The sequence below is a fragment of the Thunnus thynnus genome, chromosome 17 (assembly GCF_963924715.1).
Source record: "Thunnus thynnus chromosome 17, fThuThy2.1, whole genome shotgun sequence".
In the NCBI taxonomy this organism is placed as follows: Eukaryota; Metazoa; Chordata; class Actinopteri; order Scombriformes; family Scombridae; genus Thunnus; species Thunnus thynnus.
Window position 1 is genome coordinate 7,677,850 of NC_089533.1, and position 19,837 is coordinate 7,697,686.

At 43.2% G+C, this 19,837-nt stretch overlaps 1 protein-coding gene across 6 annotated transcripts in view; it reads right to left on the minus strand.

Moving 5' to 3' along the window:
* arhgap23a (Rho GTPase activating protein 23a) overlaps positions 1–19,837 on the minus strand; it is a 69,012-nt gene that overhangs the window by 18,869 nt on the left and 30,306 nt on the right. For 3 of the 6 annotated variants that reach the window (XM_067615835.1, XM_067615834.1, XM_067615833.1), the window contains exons 1-5: positions 13,613–15,172; positions 5,676–5,879; positions 2,375–2,399; positions 1,854–1,946; positions 409–487 (exon numbers count right to left, since the gene is read on the minus strand). In XM_067615835.1, the coding sequence (XP_067471936.1) occupies positions 409–487; positions 1,854–1,946; positions 2,375–2,399; positions 5,676–5,879; positions 13,613–13,852 (641 nt within the window). In that variant the 5' untranslated portion in view covers positions 13,853–15,172. Of the gene's footprint in view, positions 1–408; positions 488–1,853; positions 1,947–2,374; positions 2,400–5,675; positions 5,880–13,612; positions 15,179–19,837 lie in introns of those variants that run through there. The other 3 variants (XM_067615837.1, XM_067615836.1, XM_067615840.1) reach the window with 2 other exon arrangements.

A 19,837-nucleotide genomic window follows, 5' to 3' on the forward strand; every position in this document is an offset into this window, starting at 1 on the left:
CTGTATATGTGCCTGACCTCTGACCTCCCTGAGGTTTTTGGTCAGCAACAAAGGAGGTTTATATGAATAAAAACTATTATTTCCTCTGGTGGTTTATGAATCTAACCCAAGAATTTGCATAGAAAAACAGGATAAAAACTTTCTGTTGTTCAGACATGTATCAGTCAAGCATGTGTGGGCCATGTCACTTTTGTAAGCACCTAATTCCCCCTCTAAAGCATCAAAGAATCCGGCTTTGTGACCATGTAGAGCATGTACACTGCTTCAGGCTACTCTTTTTTTAAAAGTTACAAGGCGTATGTCATCTCAGGTGTATGTATATGGTGAGCATGCAGGGAAAGAGCAAACACACTGTTCAGTAAATCAACACACCAAAGGCTCAAAGTGCTGACAGGCAGGAGGTCTTACCTGTTTTGAATGAGGGCGATCACCTGGGAGTACGTCTTTCCTAAAACACTTTCTCCATTCACTTTCACCAGCCGGTCCCCTGACAAAACATACATAGATTATTATACCATATGCAGCACATATGACAATATGCCGGACCATATGTCGATCTCTGACCTCGTAGGCAGGTGCAAATCTCCAAGTCGGCAAAAAGAGACACTAAGTAGAAACAGATTTCCTTGAGAGACCAAGGCTTGTGTTAAGAAGCATTAAGGCAGAATAAGAAGCTACCAGAGCAAGAAATCAAGAGGAAGAAAAAATCTTATAATTTTATATATAATTGATATATAGAGAATATATATAGAACATATATAGAATTTAGAATAATCGATTAAACATGTAGTCTATGAAATGTTAAAAAATTGTGAAAAAAAGGAATTCACATAAGGCCACATTAATGTTTTATCTGACCAAGAGCCGAAAATGTTAGAACATTAAATTTACTGTTAAATACGACAATGATAGACAACAAATCGTCACATTTGTTAAGCTGGAACCATCAAATATTTGGCATTTTTGCATGAAAAATGACTGAAACGATTACTAGATTGTCACAATAACTACTGATTAATTTTCTGTTGATCGACTATTGTTGCAGCTCTAAAAAAATCTCTTTGTTTACATTAAAATAGCCAAGGTGTGTCTAATTTCAATAAAACCAAAAACATACAGGCAAAACATTAAGCTTTTCATCTGTGTTAGGCACGGGTGCAAGTCAAGGTGTGACATACAAAGAAACCTAAACTTATTCAAATTTAACCATTGCAGTTTCATAATTGTAATGAAAATCAAGGATTATTGCCTCAAATCCAGCGAGGATGACCGCCTCTGAAACAAATGGTCTCTCTAATTTGTTCTGTGATTTCATCAAATCAAAATATTTGTAAAGTTATAAGTGATTTGCATGCAGGGACGTCGCCGCAGCTTAGCGTTTTATGAACTGAGGCCCCAGGAAAGACATTAAATAACTATGCATTCAAAGTTCATAAGCATTCACACTGACTTCGTGCAAGCCGAAACACATACAAAGTGCTCAGAGTGCATGTTTGCATATGTTTGGGCTGGCATGTGACTTTCTGGATGTGACAGCTTGTGTTAAACCATGCACGGAGTACTGGAGGACCGGTGCCCTGCTCAGGCAGCAAGACAAAACATGAAAACCTAAATAGCTCTGTCATATTCAGATGCACTTAAGAATCTGAGTTGTCATACTGGTATCTGTATTATATCATAAACAGAGACGTTAAAAACCTCAAACCTCCCGGCTAACCCCCCCCTCTCTCTGCAGGTTTTAATATCACTGTGCATCTGCTCGTGTCTGGAGCATCACGTGACTGGCGCTCTCCCCAACAGATTTCCAATGCAAATCAGGATGTTCATGCTCCTACACCATATGTTCTCGTTACCTGTGCACAAGCCCGCCTGGTGGGCCGGACCTTTTTCTCTCACATTCTTGACAAATATGGTGTCCATCGGCTCCAGTCGACCTTTCTGATACCCTGGATGACAAGAGACAAAAAAAAACAACATACAAAGATCAGTCAAAATAAAGCTTGATGAATTCCAAAATTAAAAACACACAGAAACAGTTTGCTTTTTTTTTAGAAGTAAACCTTTAAGTTGCTCCTTGTCTTGAAAGATAACATATTTTCACTTTGAGTAGTCGTGTGACTGATTTTCTTGGTGAATATGTGTGTCAGGCCTAGCCAACGTTATCAAAATGTATCTATGTGAAGTCTGACTTGACGCTTTGGAGGCAGTTCTGCATAGTGTCCTGTAGGGGGCACAGAGAGGCTGCAGTGCAGAGGTGACAGGAGGGAATACGGGAGGTCTTGCTCCATTACATCATCATCATCCAATTGTACTTGCTTTTAATCGTTGCCTGAAGACAGAAAAAGAAAAAGGAGAAAAAAAAGATATAACTTACCCTTTCCGTTACCGTTCTCCTCATCCTGGAAATGAAAGAAACAGACAGAATTACTGCACAAATTCAGGCTGAAACGGTCCATCACTGATTTATTACAGAAATGCTGAATCGGGTTTATCTCATGTAGGACACGGATCATTCTACTTATTCATATGTGGAACTGTCCTGAGGATTTTTACTTTACAGAACTGGCACAAGCAAAGCAAGCTTATACTCCGGGTTTAGATACCACGCTTTCAGTGAAATATGGCTTAACATTAAAAAACAATCCCTTGCGTGTTTCCTCAGTTAAACATCAGATGTGTAAAACATTCAAAAGAGTGTTGGTGGTCGATAGTGTGTTGGGTGTGGAGGACTTCATATTTATCTCTATCATCTGCAGATCACAGGATGTGTTCCAGGTATTCTTTGTGTCATTTTAAACTGCAGTGACAGAGTAAGTGTTTACAAGATTCCTCAAAATGCCAGAAAATTCCCCGGCATCTCGAGCCAAACCTCCTGAGACAGACCTGTTTGTTTTTATAAGCTTTAATGCTGGAGTGCAGCTCAAACACAGAGAGTTTCAGGTTAGACGGTCTGCAGGTACTAATGACGTCATGCGTCATACAGTGAAACAAACACCCACAGCTGTCTGCAGTGAGGATGGTGGTGGTGAGATTTGATAGCTGCAGTTTGTCTGATCACCTCCACACACACACACATGCACACATGCACATGCGCGTGTACTAAGCTGAGTGGACAGTTTGGGGTTAGGGGCACGGTGGGCTGACTGCTGCCTGGCTTTATGCTGCGCTGAGTGGGCTCATTCCTGGCTCTGCAGACAATGGTGGGGGGTTTAGAGGCAGAGAAAGGATAGCTGCCGACCCCGAGAATAGAGCTCTGCACTGGGGACACTCAACAGCGGACCGGCCCCAGTCTGATCACATCCGGAACCAAGGAGGAGACAGTGATGGAGACAAGATATCTGATATGGGTCAAGCACTGTAAACAGGCGTACACCTGTGCAATCTGAAGCAGCTAATACCTATCTCGTTATTTCTGCAGATACCTGAAACTGGTAATAAAAATAATCTAGGAACTGTATGATCATGGAAATATGACAATGAGTTTTATCTAGTTAAATATAAAACCTTATGAGACATTTCTTGAATGTTTTACACCAATTTAACTCCATAAAACAAACAGAAGAATGAAAAAATGTCATAATATGGGTTTATATGATTTGCTACGCAGTTCACAGAGAAACAGCTGCACTTTAAAGACAAAACTTCATATGGAAGATACATATTGTAGTATACAAAGCCTTCTGCTGAGACCAATTGTAAATAGTCAATGCAATACTTCTCTCTTCTAGCTGTCTGTTTAGTAGTTATATAGTTATATATGGTTATATTGCAGGGTAAACAAACACACACATGTGCAATCAACTAACAATTATTATCATTATCGATGAATCTGCCAATTATTTTCCTGATTCTTTTGGCCTATAATACATCAGAATACAGTGAAAAATGTCCATCACAATGTCCTACAGCACAAAGTGGTGTCATTAAATGTCTTGCTCCGTCCAATAAATAGTCCAAAACCCCAACATATTCAATTTATTATAATGTAAGACCAAGAAAAGCGGCAAAGTCTCACATTTAAACGACTAGTGTGTAAGATATAGGGGGCTTAACTGGCATAAATGGAATATAATATTCACAAGTATGTTTTCATTAGTTTATAATCACCTGAAATAAGAATCACTGTGTTTTCGTTACCTTTCGAGCCCTTTATATCTACAGAGGGGGCGGGTCCTCTTCTACGGAGCCCGCCATGTTTCTACAGTAGCCGAGAACAGACAAACCAAATACTGGCTCTAGAGAGGGCCTTTTGCGTTTTTCGTGAGTTTCGCGACCACCATAGGTTCTCCTACCTGCTTGGAAGGGGAGGGTGAGGGGAGGGGGATATAAGTTGATTACAATCTGCAACCTCACCACTAGATGCCACTAAATCCTACACACTGGCCCTTTAAGAACCTGGAACCATCAAATCTTTGGTATTTTTGCTTTATTTTTGTAGCTCTAATCAATGTCTTCCATCTCTATGTATTCCCAATTCACTAGAAAAGGGTTTCAGTTGCCTAGAACTGCATGTGTAATGTCTGCCTTCCTTCTCCATCATCTTTGCTTTAGATCGTATGATTGAAGACACTTGAAGACTTTCAGGACCTGCAGACACCATGAAATGAGTTCCCAATTGGGTCATGCACCCGGTAGGCCTCTGATAATTGGACACTATGAGGGTAATTTGGGAGACTTCCACTAAGTCTCTTCAGATAAGAATGGGTGGCTCTGTGGCTCCGATTGTCCCAAATAACCATGTGACCCTCGAGGCAGAGGAGACGAGGACAGAACCAGGGCCAAAGGCCAGCAGTGGGCCTATTGTCTGGGGCCGGCCTGGTACGGCCTGACTGCCAGCGAGTGGTACCAGGCTAAGACAACAGATCTCATTGAATCTGTGTTCCTATCTGCAGCTGCTGTATGGTGGGGTGGTAGAATAATAATAGAGGCCTTGTTTCAGCTGGCTCACCCCACCCCAGTCTCCATATCCCTCAATTTCACATCTGGAGACGTTTGCCCCCACACCTCAAAGAGCTAAATAACCACTCACTCACATAGAGGCTCATTCCAAAACACCAGAACAATCTTGAATTCACCAAGACTGAAAACAAGGCTCAAGATGTGAAAAACAATCAAAAGGAGTAACAGTTTTCAAACTGGTTTGTCTGGAAGGGTGTAGATTGTGCATCAGGTCCACTACTGCTGATTATATCCTTCCAAATGTAAAATTCTGTTGTTCTCAACAGTGTTGTAATTATGAAACCAGAACTTGTTGCACCTTCCAGATAACAAGCTTGCTTGGTTCAGTCCATTACTGAATCTCTAATCAGCTAGGCTTGTTTTCTCCTTTTGTCCGTGTTCGTTTTGCTCAGCTCAACCTCACTGACCTTCAGCCGCAGTATGATTGGCTTTATCTCTGAGCTCCAATTGGCTCTCTCCTGGGTTCAGCAAGTTAAATGTAAGGCTTTCTGAAACCTTTTTAAATGCCAGCTACATGAAATGGAGACCATGTGTGCTATAAAAATCAACATCTGAGTTGAAAAAGGACTTAATGACACTTAAGACTAGATTCAATGAAAGAAAAACACTAGACATGTCTATGAAACTGTACATATTTAACCTAATTTAACACCTTTCAACTTGATTTAAGACATTCTTGAATGTTTGAAGGATGTGTAGACACCTGTAAGTCTCACCTTGAGGTTGGTGTGCAGGGCGGACTCTGGAGGGTAAACAATGAAGTGGCGTAGCGTGAAACCAAAACCCTGGGAGTTCTTATGGAGAACCAGCGTCCGGGGACCCTTCCAGCCCATGCCGCCTCCCTCCCTTCCCGGCCTGGCCGCCATCGGCGGCCGAGGGTTGTCACCGGCTGAAGAGAGACCATCCCTCCGCCCCTTAGCCTGTGGACACAGAGAGAGATTCAGTGAGACTCAGATCAATTTCTGTCATATTTTAGACTTGATTTGATAAGAAATGAAGACAGAGATAAACAAGACAAGACAAAGATAGAGCATCTTATTTTGTGAGTTGGAGTGTGTGAGTCCCATAACAATTATGGAATGACTGATCCACAGAAACGTGTACAAGGGTGGTTACAGTCTGGAGTGTGCACATGTTCATTCTTAGCTATAACCTTGTACAATCAAATGGAGGAAATATTTAAATACAATGATGATCCTAACAAGAATCTACTGTACACTGTATTCCTATAATTAGCACCAACATTACAAGAATATTACAGTTTTCCCGATGCAACACAGTTTAAGATTCCCCGGAGATGCACAAGGCAACTCTACAATCAGACTCCAGACGAAGAGACCAGAGACATCAACCCTCGACTGCTGGATATGACATTAGCAGCTTCCTCATTGAGTCAACTCAGAGTCAAGTCAGCCCTACGTGCCACCCAGCAGCCTCAGAACAATAGTCCATAAACACACCTGGGGGTCCCCTATCAGGAAGGGCCACATAGGGCGTCTAGACAGGGCCACGTAGGCACTTGGGAACACTGACCTTGGTCTTATCACAGAGAGAGAAGGTCCAAGGAGAGTCTGAACTCAAAGCAGAGAATATAGGCAGATTTCCACCCTCTCTCTAAATATCTCATTCCTGATGCTGAGTAAATAAGCCCAGCTAGCTCAGCTGACAGACACACGTGAGAACTATCACCCTCTTGCTGCCCCGACAACCCACATCTGTCAGTCAAACACAATCACCTGACCAAACAGGCGGGAGCGAAGAGGAGGAGGAGGAGGAGGGCAGAATCCTCATGTCAGCTAAGAGGTCATGTCTGCTGTGGTTTAGTTATCTACTTCTACATGTTTGCTATCCAGCTTTCCCTAGTACAACTGAACTCCCTGAACTAAAGTCTGTCTTCCTGATTTGAAGGAATACATCATAAATTTGAGAGACGACAACACCATAATCATCCATGTGTCATCCCAACCCGGTAAATCAATTACTGTGGTGATGCATACTAACACTTAAGCATTCACTATTTTGTCGAAAGCTATAACTCAGTTCTTCATAACCACATAATAATGATTGACAGATCAAAAGATTCATTTTTAGTGCATTCACACTGGAAAAGTGACCAAACTAAGTATAATCAAAGACATCAGTCTGCATATTAAATGTACTTGATCTTTGAGGGTTTGTGTTTTTGATGAGGACAACTGTAGAGCAATGCAATGCACTGTGAAAATAGACACTTTTCTTACACAAACAAAATTTCCATTTGCAGTAATTTTGCACAGGTGCAGCATGATTGACATCTGTCTGTGCTTATCCAGTATAATATCCTTGTAGGACAAAATGGCGCTAAGTACACTTGTTTTTTGCACGCTTACTGACAGAAGAGTACACTATGCAGATCAGTGTAACTTCATGGTATGTTTATTATGGGATCGGTACTACTTAAGCTGCTCAAAAGGATGAATGGTAAGTAATCCACAGCTTGCAATAACAGCTCTGGTTGATTTTATTTAATCATGCTAAACCTTTTAATATTGTAAGTTTAGGGCTCACGCTGCTTTTTCAGAGAAACTAAAAGCTTTGCGTTATCAAATCAATCTCATCTGTGCTCCTACACAACATCCTCTGAATTGGTCTGAACAGCCGAAAGCTCCTGAATATGAGCATTGTTGAACACTGTTTGGAATAATAAAGAAAAGAGAAGATAAATCCGGTGAATCTGTTTATTTTTTGGTGGTTTGTCAGTTTTCTTACCTGAATAATTTAACCAAAATAAAACAATTAAGTTAACTAAGTCTGACAGGTTCATGTAGATTAGTAACATTCATTTAATGGGTAAGATGGAAAAATTTCACAAACAATTTTGTAGTTCTTTAAATTCTGTGGCCTACTTTCAGTTTGAGTATGTGTATGTTTGTATGTTTTATGTCAGTGGGCCAGAAGTGAGCACGTCTAGACTACCAGCGGCGAGCGACCCCCCCACAAAATGCACACCCCACGACTCACTTCCTGTTCCCCCTCTACACACAAACACTCCCTGATACATAGCAGACACATATGCTTGTCGCCCCCCCCCTCATAAATACAGACACTCACACTTGACCTGGCAGGCACAAACGCGGCCACATAACAACAGGAAGTGGCAGGCTGGAGGCAGGAAGTGGGGTATCGTTGCAGGGCGGGATAACCAGACGCTCCTATAAATAACCGCTCTTACTCTCTATCATGGAGGCACCTCCAATCCTTCGCTCCTCTTTCTCCTTCCTTCCATTCTCCTTCACTCACCTCTCCTCCCTTCCACCTCCTCTTCCTCTCTCACCACATGTATTCGTGTAATGGAAATCCGTCTGCGTTGACTTTTACCCCACATTATCTTTCTCCTCTACTCTTACGTTCCATCCAAGTAAAAAGAGACCAAAAATAAGATTTCTTTTCAAAATACTATGTTTTGAGTTTATATATGTTGGAGGAAAACCCCAACGTGTATCTCCAACTAAATGTCCTCCTCTGCATAGTCTGTATATATATATTTGGCTAATTTTGCATATTTTCAGGAGCACCACAAAGCATTCTCTGAAGCCTGAATGAAGTGTGTATTTTGCAGATTGAGATGCATAAATCTACGTGACAGTCAAAAGCCTGATCTTCAGTCTAAACAATGTAAAGTAACCCCTACTATTTTCTCAAAGAGGCGGGCAGTGAGGCCCTATTATGTGGCATGAGAGCTTCATAAAGAATTGCGTGAGGAAGGCGGAGGAGTCCTCCGGGTATCAAATTAAAATGATAAAGAAAAAAAGAAAGGGCCAAGAGTTGGAAAAAAAAAAAAAAAGAGGAAATGAAAGAGCAAGAGGGTGAAAGGAGGAAGAGACGAAGAGTGAATTCCTCAGAGGGAGCGGTTTGGCTCTGGACAAGTTGAAACACACACTGTAACTGGCAGAGGAGGGCAGGGAGCGCAGAGAGAGTGAATGAGAGGAGAAGGATGAGGAGGACGCAGAAGGGGGGTGGTGGGGGTGGTGGTGGGGAGGTGGGGGGGGGGAGGAGTATCAGGCCTCAGTGAGGGACAGGCTCCAGCACGCCGGTTTCGACCGCATGGCCCCTCCCGGCGCTGGGAATACCAAACCCTGTGATTACCCAAAACACACAGGGTCTGACTGGGTCTCTGAGCCAGCACCGTTTCCCACTCGGCTGGTCTGGACTGTGTGGGGTGTGCGTTTTTTTTTTTTTTTGTTGCTCGGCCATTCTGCAGAGTCTACAGCTTTCCTTCGTCCCCTGAAGCCAGACAAACTCCTCTCTCGTGTACCTGTCACCTTCATATGACCGGTTTATCTGCTACCGGTTTAGTTTTCATCCAAAAGCAAAAAAAAATAAATAAATAAATAAAAAAAACTTGCTGACATGCTCTGGCCTCTCTATGCAGTTGGACATTTAGTTTAACCAACAAGGCACTTGGAAAATTTTTCTGTGGTTTTCGGTCTAAACTTGACTTCCTCTGGAGGATTAGGGCACAGACAAGGGAAACCTCGCTCTAGTTATGCTGAGAAAAGAAGACATTTGGTATTTCCTACACTCATACTGGGAATTTCTCCTATTAACATTCTTTTTGCCTGAAATCTGGACAGGTTCTCGCCTGTTGAAGCCGATTACGATAACAAATACATTCTGATTGCCCTTCAGACACTATGAAACCCTGAAAGGATGCCATTACCACCTTGAGATGATGTCATTAAAACACACACACACACACCGACAAAAAAAGCCACACTGGAAACAAACGCTCTTGAATATGCAGAGCAGCTTGTAATGCCGCACGACAGCTTCCTGCTTCGAGTGGGTGTTTAGTGGGGGAAGTGGTGCACACGTACATGTGTTTACATCACACTCACAGCAGCAGCAAGCTTGTCCCTGTGGATAGTTCCCTTCCTGATTTCAATTAGAGAGCGTGTCATTAAGATGCATGACTGAAAAGATAAAAAAAAATTTTAAAAAAGAGTGGTCCGAGGAGAGCAGATGTCCTGCTAACAGGATTACACCTCATCTGTTTTGTTAGAAATGTAAATCTACAACATCTTCAGCTGAAATGTTGGAGATTTAAATAGCAGTGACAAAATTTAGCCCCGCTAAAATATAGAAATATTAAAAATAAACATTGCTAATCTTCTATAAAATCCTGTGAAATGGATTTTCAGTTCGTAAGAGGCTTTTCTAGGACATGATGATATTGTCATGCTCCAGTCATAATCATCAGTAACAGCCTACGTGTTGGTTAGCACACACTCCTCTCTTCGCTCCATCCAGAGGTAAAGCAGCACGGAGGAATGCAGCGGCTGTCGGGAGCTGGGCTCCTGCTAAACCCCAGCAGGGCAGAACAATAATGCTCTTTTAAACAGCTGAGAGCTGCAACCTGTTTGAAAAGTGGAGCTTTACGGATGTTACAAATGCTGACGAGCCTTTAATCCTGATAGCCGCTGTCTGTACCCAGCAGCCCTGAGCTGGGCTGCCAAGAGGGAACGGGAGAGGGACGCCGAAAAAAGTCAAGCCTGATAATTCCTGGACTCACCGGCCACACGGAGGGAGCGCTCCACCACCTCTCCAGGTCTAAATGCATCTTATGTCTTGTGAAGGAGATGCATGATGTGTCTGGATATCCTGCTGTGCTCTTAACAACAAAAAAAAAAACAACCTGCCTGAAAACTGAGGATTCAAAATAAAGAGCGGCACAAGTTCAGATGCTGTACATCCTTCTGTAACTTGCATAACAAGACGATTTATCAGCCATGCATGTGGACTTGTGTTTGTGTGTTTCCATGTACCTCTGTGTCAATATGAATATAGTATGTGTGCACAAAAACCAGTCTAACCCCATTCAGTCAGTTCAACTAGGCCAACAGGTAATGATGCAATGTCGGTTAAACAGGGTTTTCTACTTGAGCAGCTCTGAGCAGCAAAAACATATTGTACTTTCCTTTTGTCTAACTGAAACCTGCCTCTCTGCCAGTGATGCCCCTGGAATTGTTTTACAGTTGCGATGGTTATTTTGGCTTCTCCGATTCAAATCCCAAGCCCAAGATCATTTTTGACAAATAGCTGCAGTTTTAGAATAACTTTTACAGGATGACTTGGCAGCTGAGTGGGCAGAGGCATGTGGCATTTAGACAGTGTATGACGTGAGTTAAAATCTGGCCTCTGATCTGTTATCCTTCTGGTCTCTACTTTTAACTGTCCGAAAGGAGAGGAAGTGCCATAAAAATAGCACATTAAATTATGATTTACGTGTAATTGTGTTTGGCATTTTTTTCGCAATTTGAAATAAAGATGTTAAACGGTTGTCACAGAGAGGTTTTAAAGCGTGAATCTGAGGTGAAAAGTCCCATAATATAGATAAAAAAAACATTTTTTATAACATAAATTTGAACTGATGATGGATTTTAATTGTCTTTACAACCTATGAGGGTGTTTTTCCAGTTGTGGGCTGCTTCAGGTAAAAAAAAACCACAATACTGGAAAAAAGAAAACTGCTGATGCAGGCCGATACTGTGAAAATTGTGAAATATGAAAACCCAACAACAACATCTCATGATACCACAACAAACAAAAATAACAGACTTCTGACGCACAGATTAAAAACCTTCATGATGCAAAGCTGCAAGCATGTGGATGAGTATCGATGAAATCCACATGGCGCAACTTGGCATCATCAGCGGAGGATGACAGACCTGACAACGAAGCGGAAAGGCGCTTCTTCCACACTTCCTATGAAATTCTTTCTAATGGACACCACAGTCCTAAAAAAAAACTGTTTGTCCCAGCTGTGTCCGTACAGCCTCCCTCTCTCTCCTCCTCCCCCCCACACCACTCACATTCCTGATTGTGGCATCTCTTAACTGTGTCAGTGAGTCAAGCGGTGGGGGGGATGCAACAACCAGGAAAAATGTGGAAAAAAAAGGGAAGTAATATTCCACATAAATGCCCACACTAAAATGAGATCATATGGGGAAGAGATGCCCTGAATTCTGATGGCGTTGGGGGCGGGGATGCACAGCATCGCATAGCTCTCACAGCTCGCCACCCCCACGACACCTCGCTAAAAGTGGCACTTTGGAGTCCCCTTCATCTGTCTTTAACCACTAATTAGAAACCCCTCAGAGGAAGAAAGGGTCAATAGGCCACACATCTAGTATCACACTGAGGAAAACACGTGTCAACTGTAGATACATTTTCTGTAGATTCAGGATAAATCAGTGGTTATGACGGCTTTATCCATCTTTTTAGGGTAATATCTTCATTGCGTTATTCACATTATATTATTGTGTGTTAAGAACAATGCCAGCTACATGAGGAAATTCTCATAAAATGCAGAAAAATTTAATGTTTACATTTTAAATGTTTGAATATATAAATAACCGATTCACTGAAATCACCCCTTATTTACTGAATCGTACACTATATTTACTGTCCGCCATTATTTGAGTGTCTGAATTTTGAGTGTGTAAATATACGCACTATACTGTGTCCTCAAAAATTCCACAACTGAATGAAGAAACTAGCGTCCCTGGCATCCAGCTAACAATCCCACGATGCAATGTGCCACATTTTATAGATGCAAAAATGACCACACACGTAGGGAGTATTGAATGAGCGAACAAAAGGGTGATTTTGGGCACGGTCTATTTCTGGTGGCTGTTTGCATTGTGATGCTTACTGATTTTCAGTCATCGGCTGCATACTCGTTTACCATTACGTCACTGGTTTCAATCCAGAGATGCAAAGCAGACTGAGATGAGTAATGAACAGGGAAACAGAATCCCTTTCTAATCATAACCACCAATAGAGATACCTACTGTAACCACCCCAGACAGAAAAGACAAACCCGTAAAATATGCAATTTTGTCTAGTATGGTGATATAAACCTATGACAACCAGTTCAACAGAGCAATGTAAGGTTTTCCTCATTTTGAATCTTAATCCGTCAACACAAAGTGACATCAAAACCTTTCCGGGAAAAGTTTAAAACAGCAGCGAGCGCCAGACACAAACAGCCCGAAGGCAAAACGAATATCTGCCTGGAAACACTGAAAGGTTAAAGAAACTGTCAACAGCTAAGTGGTTAAGAGTCTTTGCACAATGGGCACAGTTACACAGATACTTTGTTGACTTGCATGACTGACAAATCCCACACAGCAGTTTCTGGAGAGCGTTCTGCTGAAATCCCGGGGTAATCTTAATTCTGGAGAACCGCACTAACAATACATTGGCATCATCTCGGTGGGTAATATGCAGGATGATTCAGCTGTCAAATACACTGTGCTGAAACGATTAGTGGTCAACTGAACAATTTAAGACAATGAATCTACTGCAATTTTAATATTTGATCGACTGCTTTAAACTAATAAATAACTAAAAAGGCCAAAACATTGGTAGGTTTTAGCTTCTGCGATGTAAGAATTTACTATTTTCTTTGTCTTATTATGATATGAGATGAATCCCTTTGGGTTTATTAATTGTAAATTGATCATATCTGTCAAATACTGTCCAGATTATCTTATACTTTACATATAAAACATTTAATTTAGTATCAATAAGATCAATAAGATAAGAAAAAATGCAATTTGCTCCACATCTGGCCAGGAAGACCACAGATTGATGGGTGACCTCGCCTTACCCTGGGCTGATGTGAGCTCTGGCTGTGCCCAATAGGCATTGCAGGTGGTGGGGTTGGTGGTGGCCCTGTAGCACCACGGAGCACCGCCAGCCAGATGCAGCGAGGTTCAGGGGAGCTGCAGTCCACCCCCACCGGGTTCTGGAAGCTCCAGTCAGACCCGGCCGGCGCAGGGCATGGGAGCATAGCAGCGGGCATCGGGGCGCGGAGTTTGCTCAGATCCGCATCGCTCACCGCCCACATGGGCCGCACACACACACTCAGGTAACTACACCAGGTCGTGGACAATGTCCAGATGCAGAAATACAGAGGATACAATCAAGCCAAGAGAGGATGGGTGGTTTAAGTGGCGCTTGCAGATCCTCCTTCTTGGCTCCTCCGGTCATTCAATGGAGTTTAAACTTTCCATCTCCTGGCTCCAATCCATCGCTGTCATTATTGAGCATCCACAAAATTTAATCCCACAAGTTCCACATCAATCCGAGGGAGAAGGTGAATCAGCTCTCCGAGACTCTCACACACATTAAAACACTCTCAGGGGGGAGGAGGAGGGAGGGGGGGGGGGGGTTTCAGTCCGGAGGAGGCAGAAGGCAGGCTCCTGGGCAGCAGATGGAGGAGTGTGTGTGGCGCAGGGATCAGAGGTAGGTCTGGTTTCACTACAGACACACACAGAGAACAACTGACAGCGTCACTCCCCTCGGTGTCCGGTGATGTTCTGCGTACAAAGCCACTCTGTCCACCCCCAAAACACACACTGCTGTCCCAGAGGGCTGGATTCTCTGTCTCTCCTCCCTCCCACTGCTCTCTCTCTCCCTCTCTCTCTCTCTCTCTTTCTCTCTCTTCTTCCCTCTATATCTGCCAAACAAATCCCTTCATCCCAGTCCCATCTCTAATGCTATAGCTCAACATGTATCAGTTACTTCATCCTTGACTCTGTCCCTCCTTTTGTCTTATGCTTTCCTTTTTTTTTTCTTTCTTCCTTGTTTTCGTCACTGCCTCTCCAACTTCCAAATGAACCGGTCCGACAGTCATCAGAAAACAAACAACTGCGCTGTACAGTAAACTGCAGCTCCAGACGTTGGGGGGTGAACGGGTGCCCGGCTGCAGCAGTTAACAGTCCAGATGGAGATATCTCCTGTAGGCTGCTGCTGATAGGCTAAATCCACTGTAGATCTCACTTGTGCTGCATGAAGAGGAAGCCTGGTGGCTACACGTGTGCTGCATGTGTGTGTGTGTGTGTGTGTGACACAAACACATTGACAAAGCTGTGATCCCGGCGCTAAACTCCACAAAAGCCGGCCCTGCCTCCGTCGCCTCCCCTCCACTCAGAGGGAGACAAACAAAAAAAAAAAAAAGGCCAATTTCCAGCACAAAGAGAAAAGAAAACATTTGCCTTGCTGCTGTGTTCACTGTTTCACTCCCTTTTTCTTTTTTGCTTAAGAGGGGAAAATATAGAGGAGGGAAGATAATAATGGGAGGAGAAAATGGAAAAAAGCTAGAGGAGAGAGAGGAGGAACGAGCGTTACCATCATTGGAAATGCTCTCAAAATAAAACGGTTGCTACTGGATGTCAACATGACCTCTCTATCAAAACTACTCCCTCGTACACACATACACACTCAAACATTCACAGGATCCACCCATACAACACCAAGCCACCAAATCAGTCAGAAAAGGTGACCTGCCCCCCCCCCCCTCCGTCCAATCGCCCACATAGCAAAGTTCTCACCAAACAGCCAGGTGTCCAGGATACGTGCGAAAGCGGCAGACAGGTGACCATGTTGTTGCAGGCAACTGACTTTCCTCTCCAACGCTCATCTCTGTTAACACGCCGTACATCCGCTACCAATAAGGTTAGACAGGTTTCACCTGCCGCAGAGCCGGGGCAAGTATCAACTCGACTGGAGAGAGCCGTCATCTGCACAGAGACTATGCCCTCTGGATATGCTGCGGTTCGCCTACAAGAACCCACACTGCAGGCTTGAATAGTTAATCCAGAATGATGAAGCGATGAATTAAAAGACAGGGATCATAATGCAAACAGCCAGAACTGTAAAAGAGTGATCAATTATAAATGATTTTTGGGTTTAATCTTATGAGTTGCATTGTTTTGATCTCTTTTTGGTCTTTCAGGTTTTTTTTTAATGGGTACAGATACACATCATATAGCTGTGAAATGACTCATACCCTATTATCACCACGTTTACCATATTTGTGACACTTGTTTGTAGATGAGCTTTTAGAATAACGACGTTAGATATTACAGAAAACACAAATAATAAACAGAAGATACAAATTACAATGAAAATACAATAAAAGTGGTTTTCCGTCCGTGCTGTCAGTTGCTTTTAAAGGGCACTCAAGCACTCAAGTATTGCACAGAATTTGAAGACTCACAAGAGACTTTGTTTTTTAAAAAAAGTAGGTGCATCAGAGGCTGATATATTCTTACATTTTGTCCCAAGTATGGGTCAAGATCCAAAAAATGCTGGATCCTACACTTCCCATAATGCAACTTATCTGTGCCCTCATCTTTAACCTCAGTTTACTAACACAGATTTTCCAGTAAGTAAGAAGTAAGGGCTGTAGAGACAAATCTCCTGAGCGCACAGAACTGAGAAAGGTATGTTTTATTGCTTAGGAATTCAACTTTTCATGTATGAGAGAAAGACTGAGTTATTTCATCTTTCAAAAGTTACATAGTCATGCTTTGAAGGACCTTTTTCTGCAGAAATAACAGACTAGGTTTAGGAGAATCTAAACTCAACATCATCCCTAGTTTAAATAGTTTATTGAGTCAGCACGCGCTTTCCCTAATAGACAAATACACACTCACACAAACACACACACACTGTTTATGTGTGAACACAAAGGCTGCTTCTTCCGTGCACGCACACACACACAAACACACGCCACATGTCCCACTGAGTCACAGCTGAGTATAAATACACTAGGCTATGTAATTAGGGTTCCTCATAAAGTCAGAAGGCTGTGGCTGTGGGGGGTTTCTCTTCTCTCTGTGGTTCAGACCAGAGCTTTGGGTTCGACGCACCGCCAGGCGGAACCGCCCTGCTGAGAGACGAGCGGATCACCGGCGAGCGCAGGAGGAGGTCCGATTCTTCTCCAGTAGGGAGAGATGTGAGAGACGACCACACCCGTGTCAGGAAATCACAGACGACTGCCAGTGCATGGAGTACCGACTAGATCATAGTGCATCTCTGGTGGGAAGCCAGAGCCAGGTTTAATATCTGAAAATACACAAGTGCTCCATTTCACAGTGGGGAAAGAGGGGACTCCCGCTGAGCGGGGATTTCATATCACATTTTTCACAATAACAGTTAGTTTTGGCAAGAAGAGAGCAGTGCCTAATTTGGAAACAAAAGGTCTCTATCTGTCCGGCTCCCTCTCTTTCTCTTTCTCCCTTTCATGAAACGTGGAAGGCATTTACAAAAAGAGGAGAATGAGCGTGAAGAGGGGGTTGGGGGGGGGGAAACTGGAGGGTGACAAAAGAGAAATGAACAAAAAAGTGTTGAGTTACAGTTTACATGGAGGACACACAGTCACACATGAGGAGCTGTGACAATAGCACCCCTCCCACCAGTGACCCACACTGTCTACTGTTTGGCTGAAGCGTGCCTGAGCAGGCAGACAGCTACACATCCGTCATCTGCATGTGGGCTTAATGTACATCACCGGAGCATACCTCCCTTATCTTACTTGTAACTATTGGATTGCTAAGTAAACACACTGCACCCTGGAGACAGTACAGACTTCATATTAGCAATTCTTTTTTATCATAACCTGGCAGCACAAAGCTCTAGAGGTCAGGATATCAAAGGCAGACACGCGCCGCTAATCTCAGAGGAGCGATGCCTCGTTGCCTCCTGCCCCAGCCTCCTTATGCTCTCTGATAACAAACATATCAGTGGAAAGTGAAAGGCGTGAGGAAGGGAGGGAGGGAGGGAGGTAATGCAGGATAGAGCGGAGCTTGGTTGTTGGTGTAACGGACAGATTAGTTTGGTGATATGTTTTAATCCCCCTCATACTCATAACATGACCGCGGGCCAACAGATTAACACAGGTTCAAGGCCTCCCACCTTTTTTCCACTGTGGCTGCCCTGGAAGACAAAACAAAGTTGCGCCTACACACTGAAACACAAAGATGTGAGAAGTAGAAATAGGTTGATGCTTAATGCTTCGAGCTGGTGGATTACAGGAAATACACAGGAAAGAGGAGAGTGAGGAGTTTCAGTGCAAACAGCCGGCAACTGCTGAGTGAGCCTTTAGTTGGCGTGTCACAAACAAACCAAGCCCTAGACACAACCATGGGGTGTTTTCGCTAAACACAGGCTGCAACAGTACAGAAGAGGGCGGAAAAGGGTCAGCGAAGGACACGCTGGGGTTGATGCTCACAATGAAACTCCAAAAAACTGACACCACAGAGCCAAGACAGAGATGTCTAGAGAAGTACCAGAGTCTGAAGCCCAGAAATACAAAGAAGAGTCTTCAGCTCAGAGTGTGAATCCTGTCCCCTACTGGTGAGAGAAACACTATAGTGACTCACTCCTGGCTCAACATGTGGCACAGCTGGGGGGGGATTTCATCTGTTGAAGCAGCACCCACATGAATAATCTGTAATCACACTGTTGCCATAAATGACAAAAAAATGATGCAATTGTACCACAAAAATAGGGATGATGCAGAGCAGCGGTTTCCAACCTCTCAGAGGGTTCACACGATAAAGCTAAGGGGTCATGAGATGACTAACGTGGGAGGAGGGAATCAAAAACAACTTTTCTGGGTAGTTTTTTCCTTCAACAGTTTGAGAAAGGAAGGACATTTGAACTTAGAGATATGAAACCTCACACATTCAGATACTGCTTTGTTTTAAATTGAGTTGAAAAAGTGGGAAAACATTCATGTCCAGTGGTGGAGTCGATCTCTATGTTCAGACAGACATTAACAGTAATCTGCAGATTCTACAAAAGCAGGAGCTTGGGTGAAAAAAGGACGCAGCTGTTTTAAGCAGGTTAATTTTAACTATAATCTCCAGTAAATCCCCATGCTCCAGAACCTATAGGCCTATTTAGCTGCATTCTGAGTGCAGTTACCACCCAGCAGCCACTAGAGGGCACCTACAACACAGAGTCTGATAGCAGATGGGTGGGGAGAAGCCTGGAGGGCACTGGGACACAGGGGACAGACCAAAGGGTGGAGACTCAACATGCAGCCACATACAACTGCACAGTTTTTTTTGTTTTTTTTACCACAATGGCAGTCATAAGGGTGTGTGTGCAGGATGGGAAAGTGCAAGGTGTGGACTCATAAGCAGTTATCAGCAGTCTTAATGTCAGCACTAATGGATAACATCATAGTCGGGGTGGGAAAACTGTGGCAGGAGATCAGAGAGGTCACACCTGTTGTGGGCTTTGAGGTGGAAACAGCCCGGAGAAGTCCGGAGACGCGAGCAGGTGGAGTCGGAAATGAAATGTTCGAGGGTCAGATATCCCATCCACCCACAGCTGACGGGAGCTGGGTGGTCCACCCCTCCCTCCCTCGCCCCCTCCCTGACCAGAACTGATGTAACAACAACAAAACAACAACAATGCACGGCTCACTCCTGCGGATCGGAGGATTAAAGCAGTTAAAGCAGCCAACCTGACCATGTGTTCCTCCTCAAGAAGGCAACGCATTATGTATGCATTCTTTACACGTGTGTGTTGATATGTGTGTGTGTGTGTGTGTGTGTTTTACAGTACGACCACGTGAGGTCAGGCCATGTGAGTTGTTTCAGGGTGGAAACATGGAGCTGGACCCAAAGTTTTTTGAAACTGAAAATATTCAATCCCCATTTAGCTTTTCATTAATTACAAACCATCAGCGTACTCACTGACGTTTAGTTTAGTCTGTCGGTTTCGATCATGAATATTTGACATTTTTGCTCATTTATCAAGTAAAAATATCCGATATTCACTGGTTCTAGTTTCTCACATGTGCAGATTTTCCGCTTCTTTATCTATATCTTTGTAAAAACCATGGAGAACGGTTAAGAAATTGACCTTTCATTGAGCCTATTTTTTGAAAAGCAATTTGAAGACGTCACCATGGGCTTTGGGGATTTATAATGACAATTTTAGACTACATAAATATAGATAAAATAGATTAAATGATCTATTTAATGAAATGATAGACAGATTAATCAATAATGAAAACAATCTTTTTTTTGCA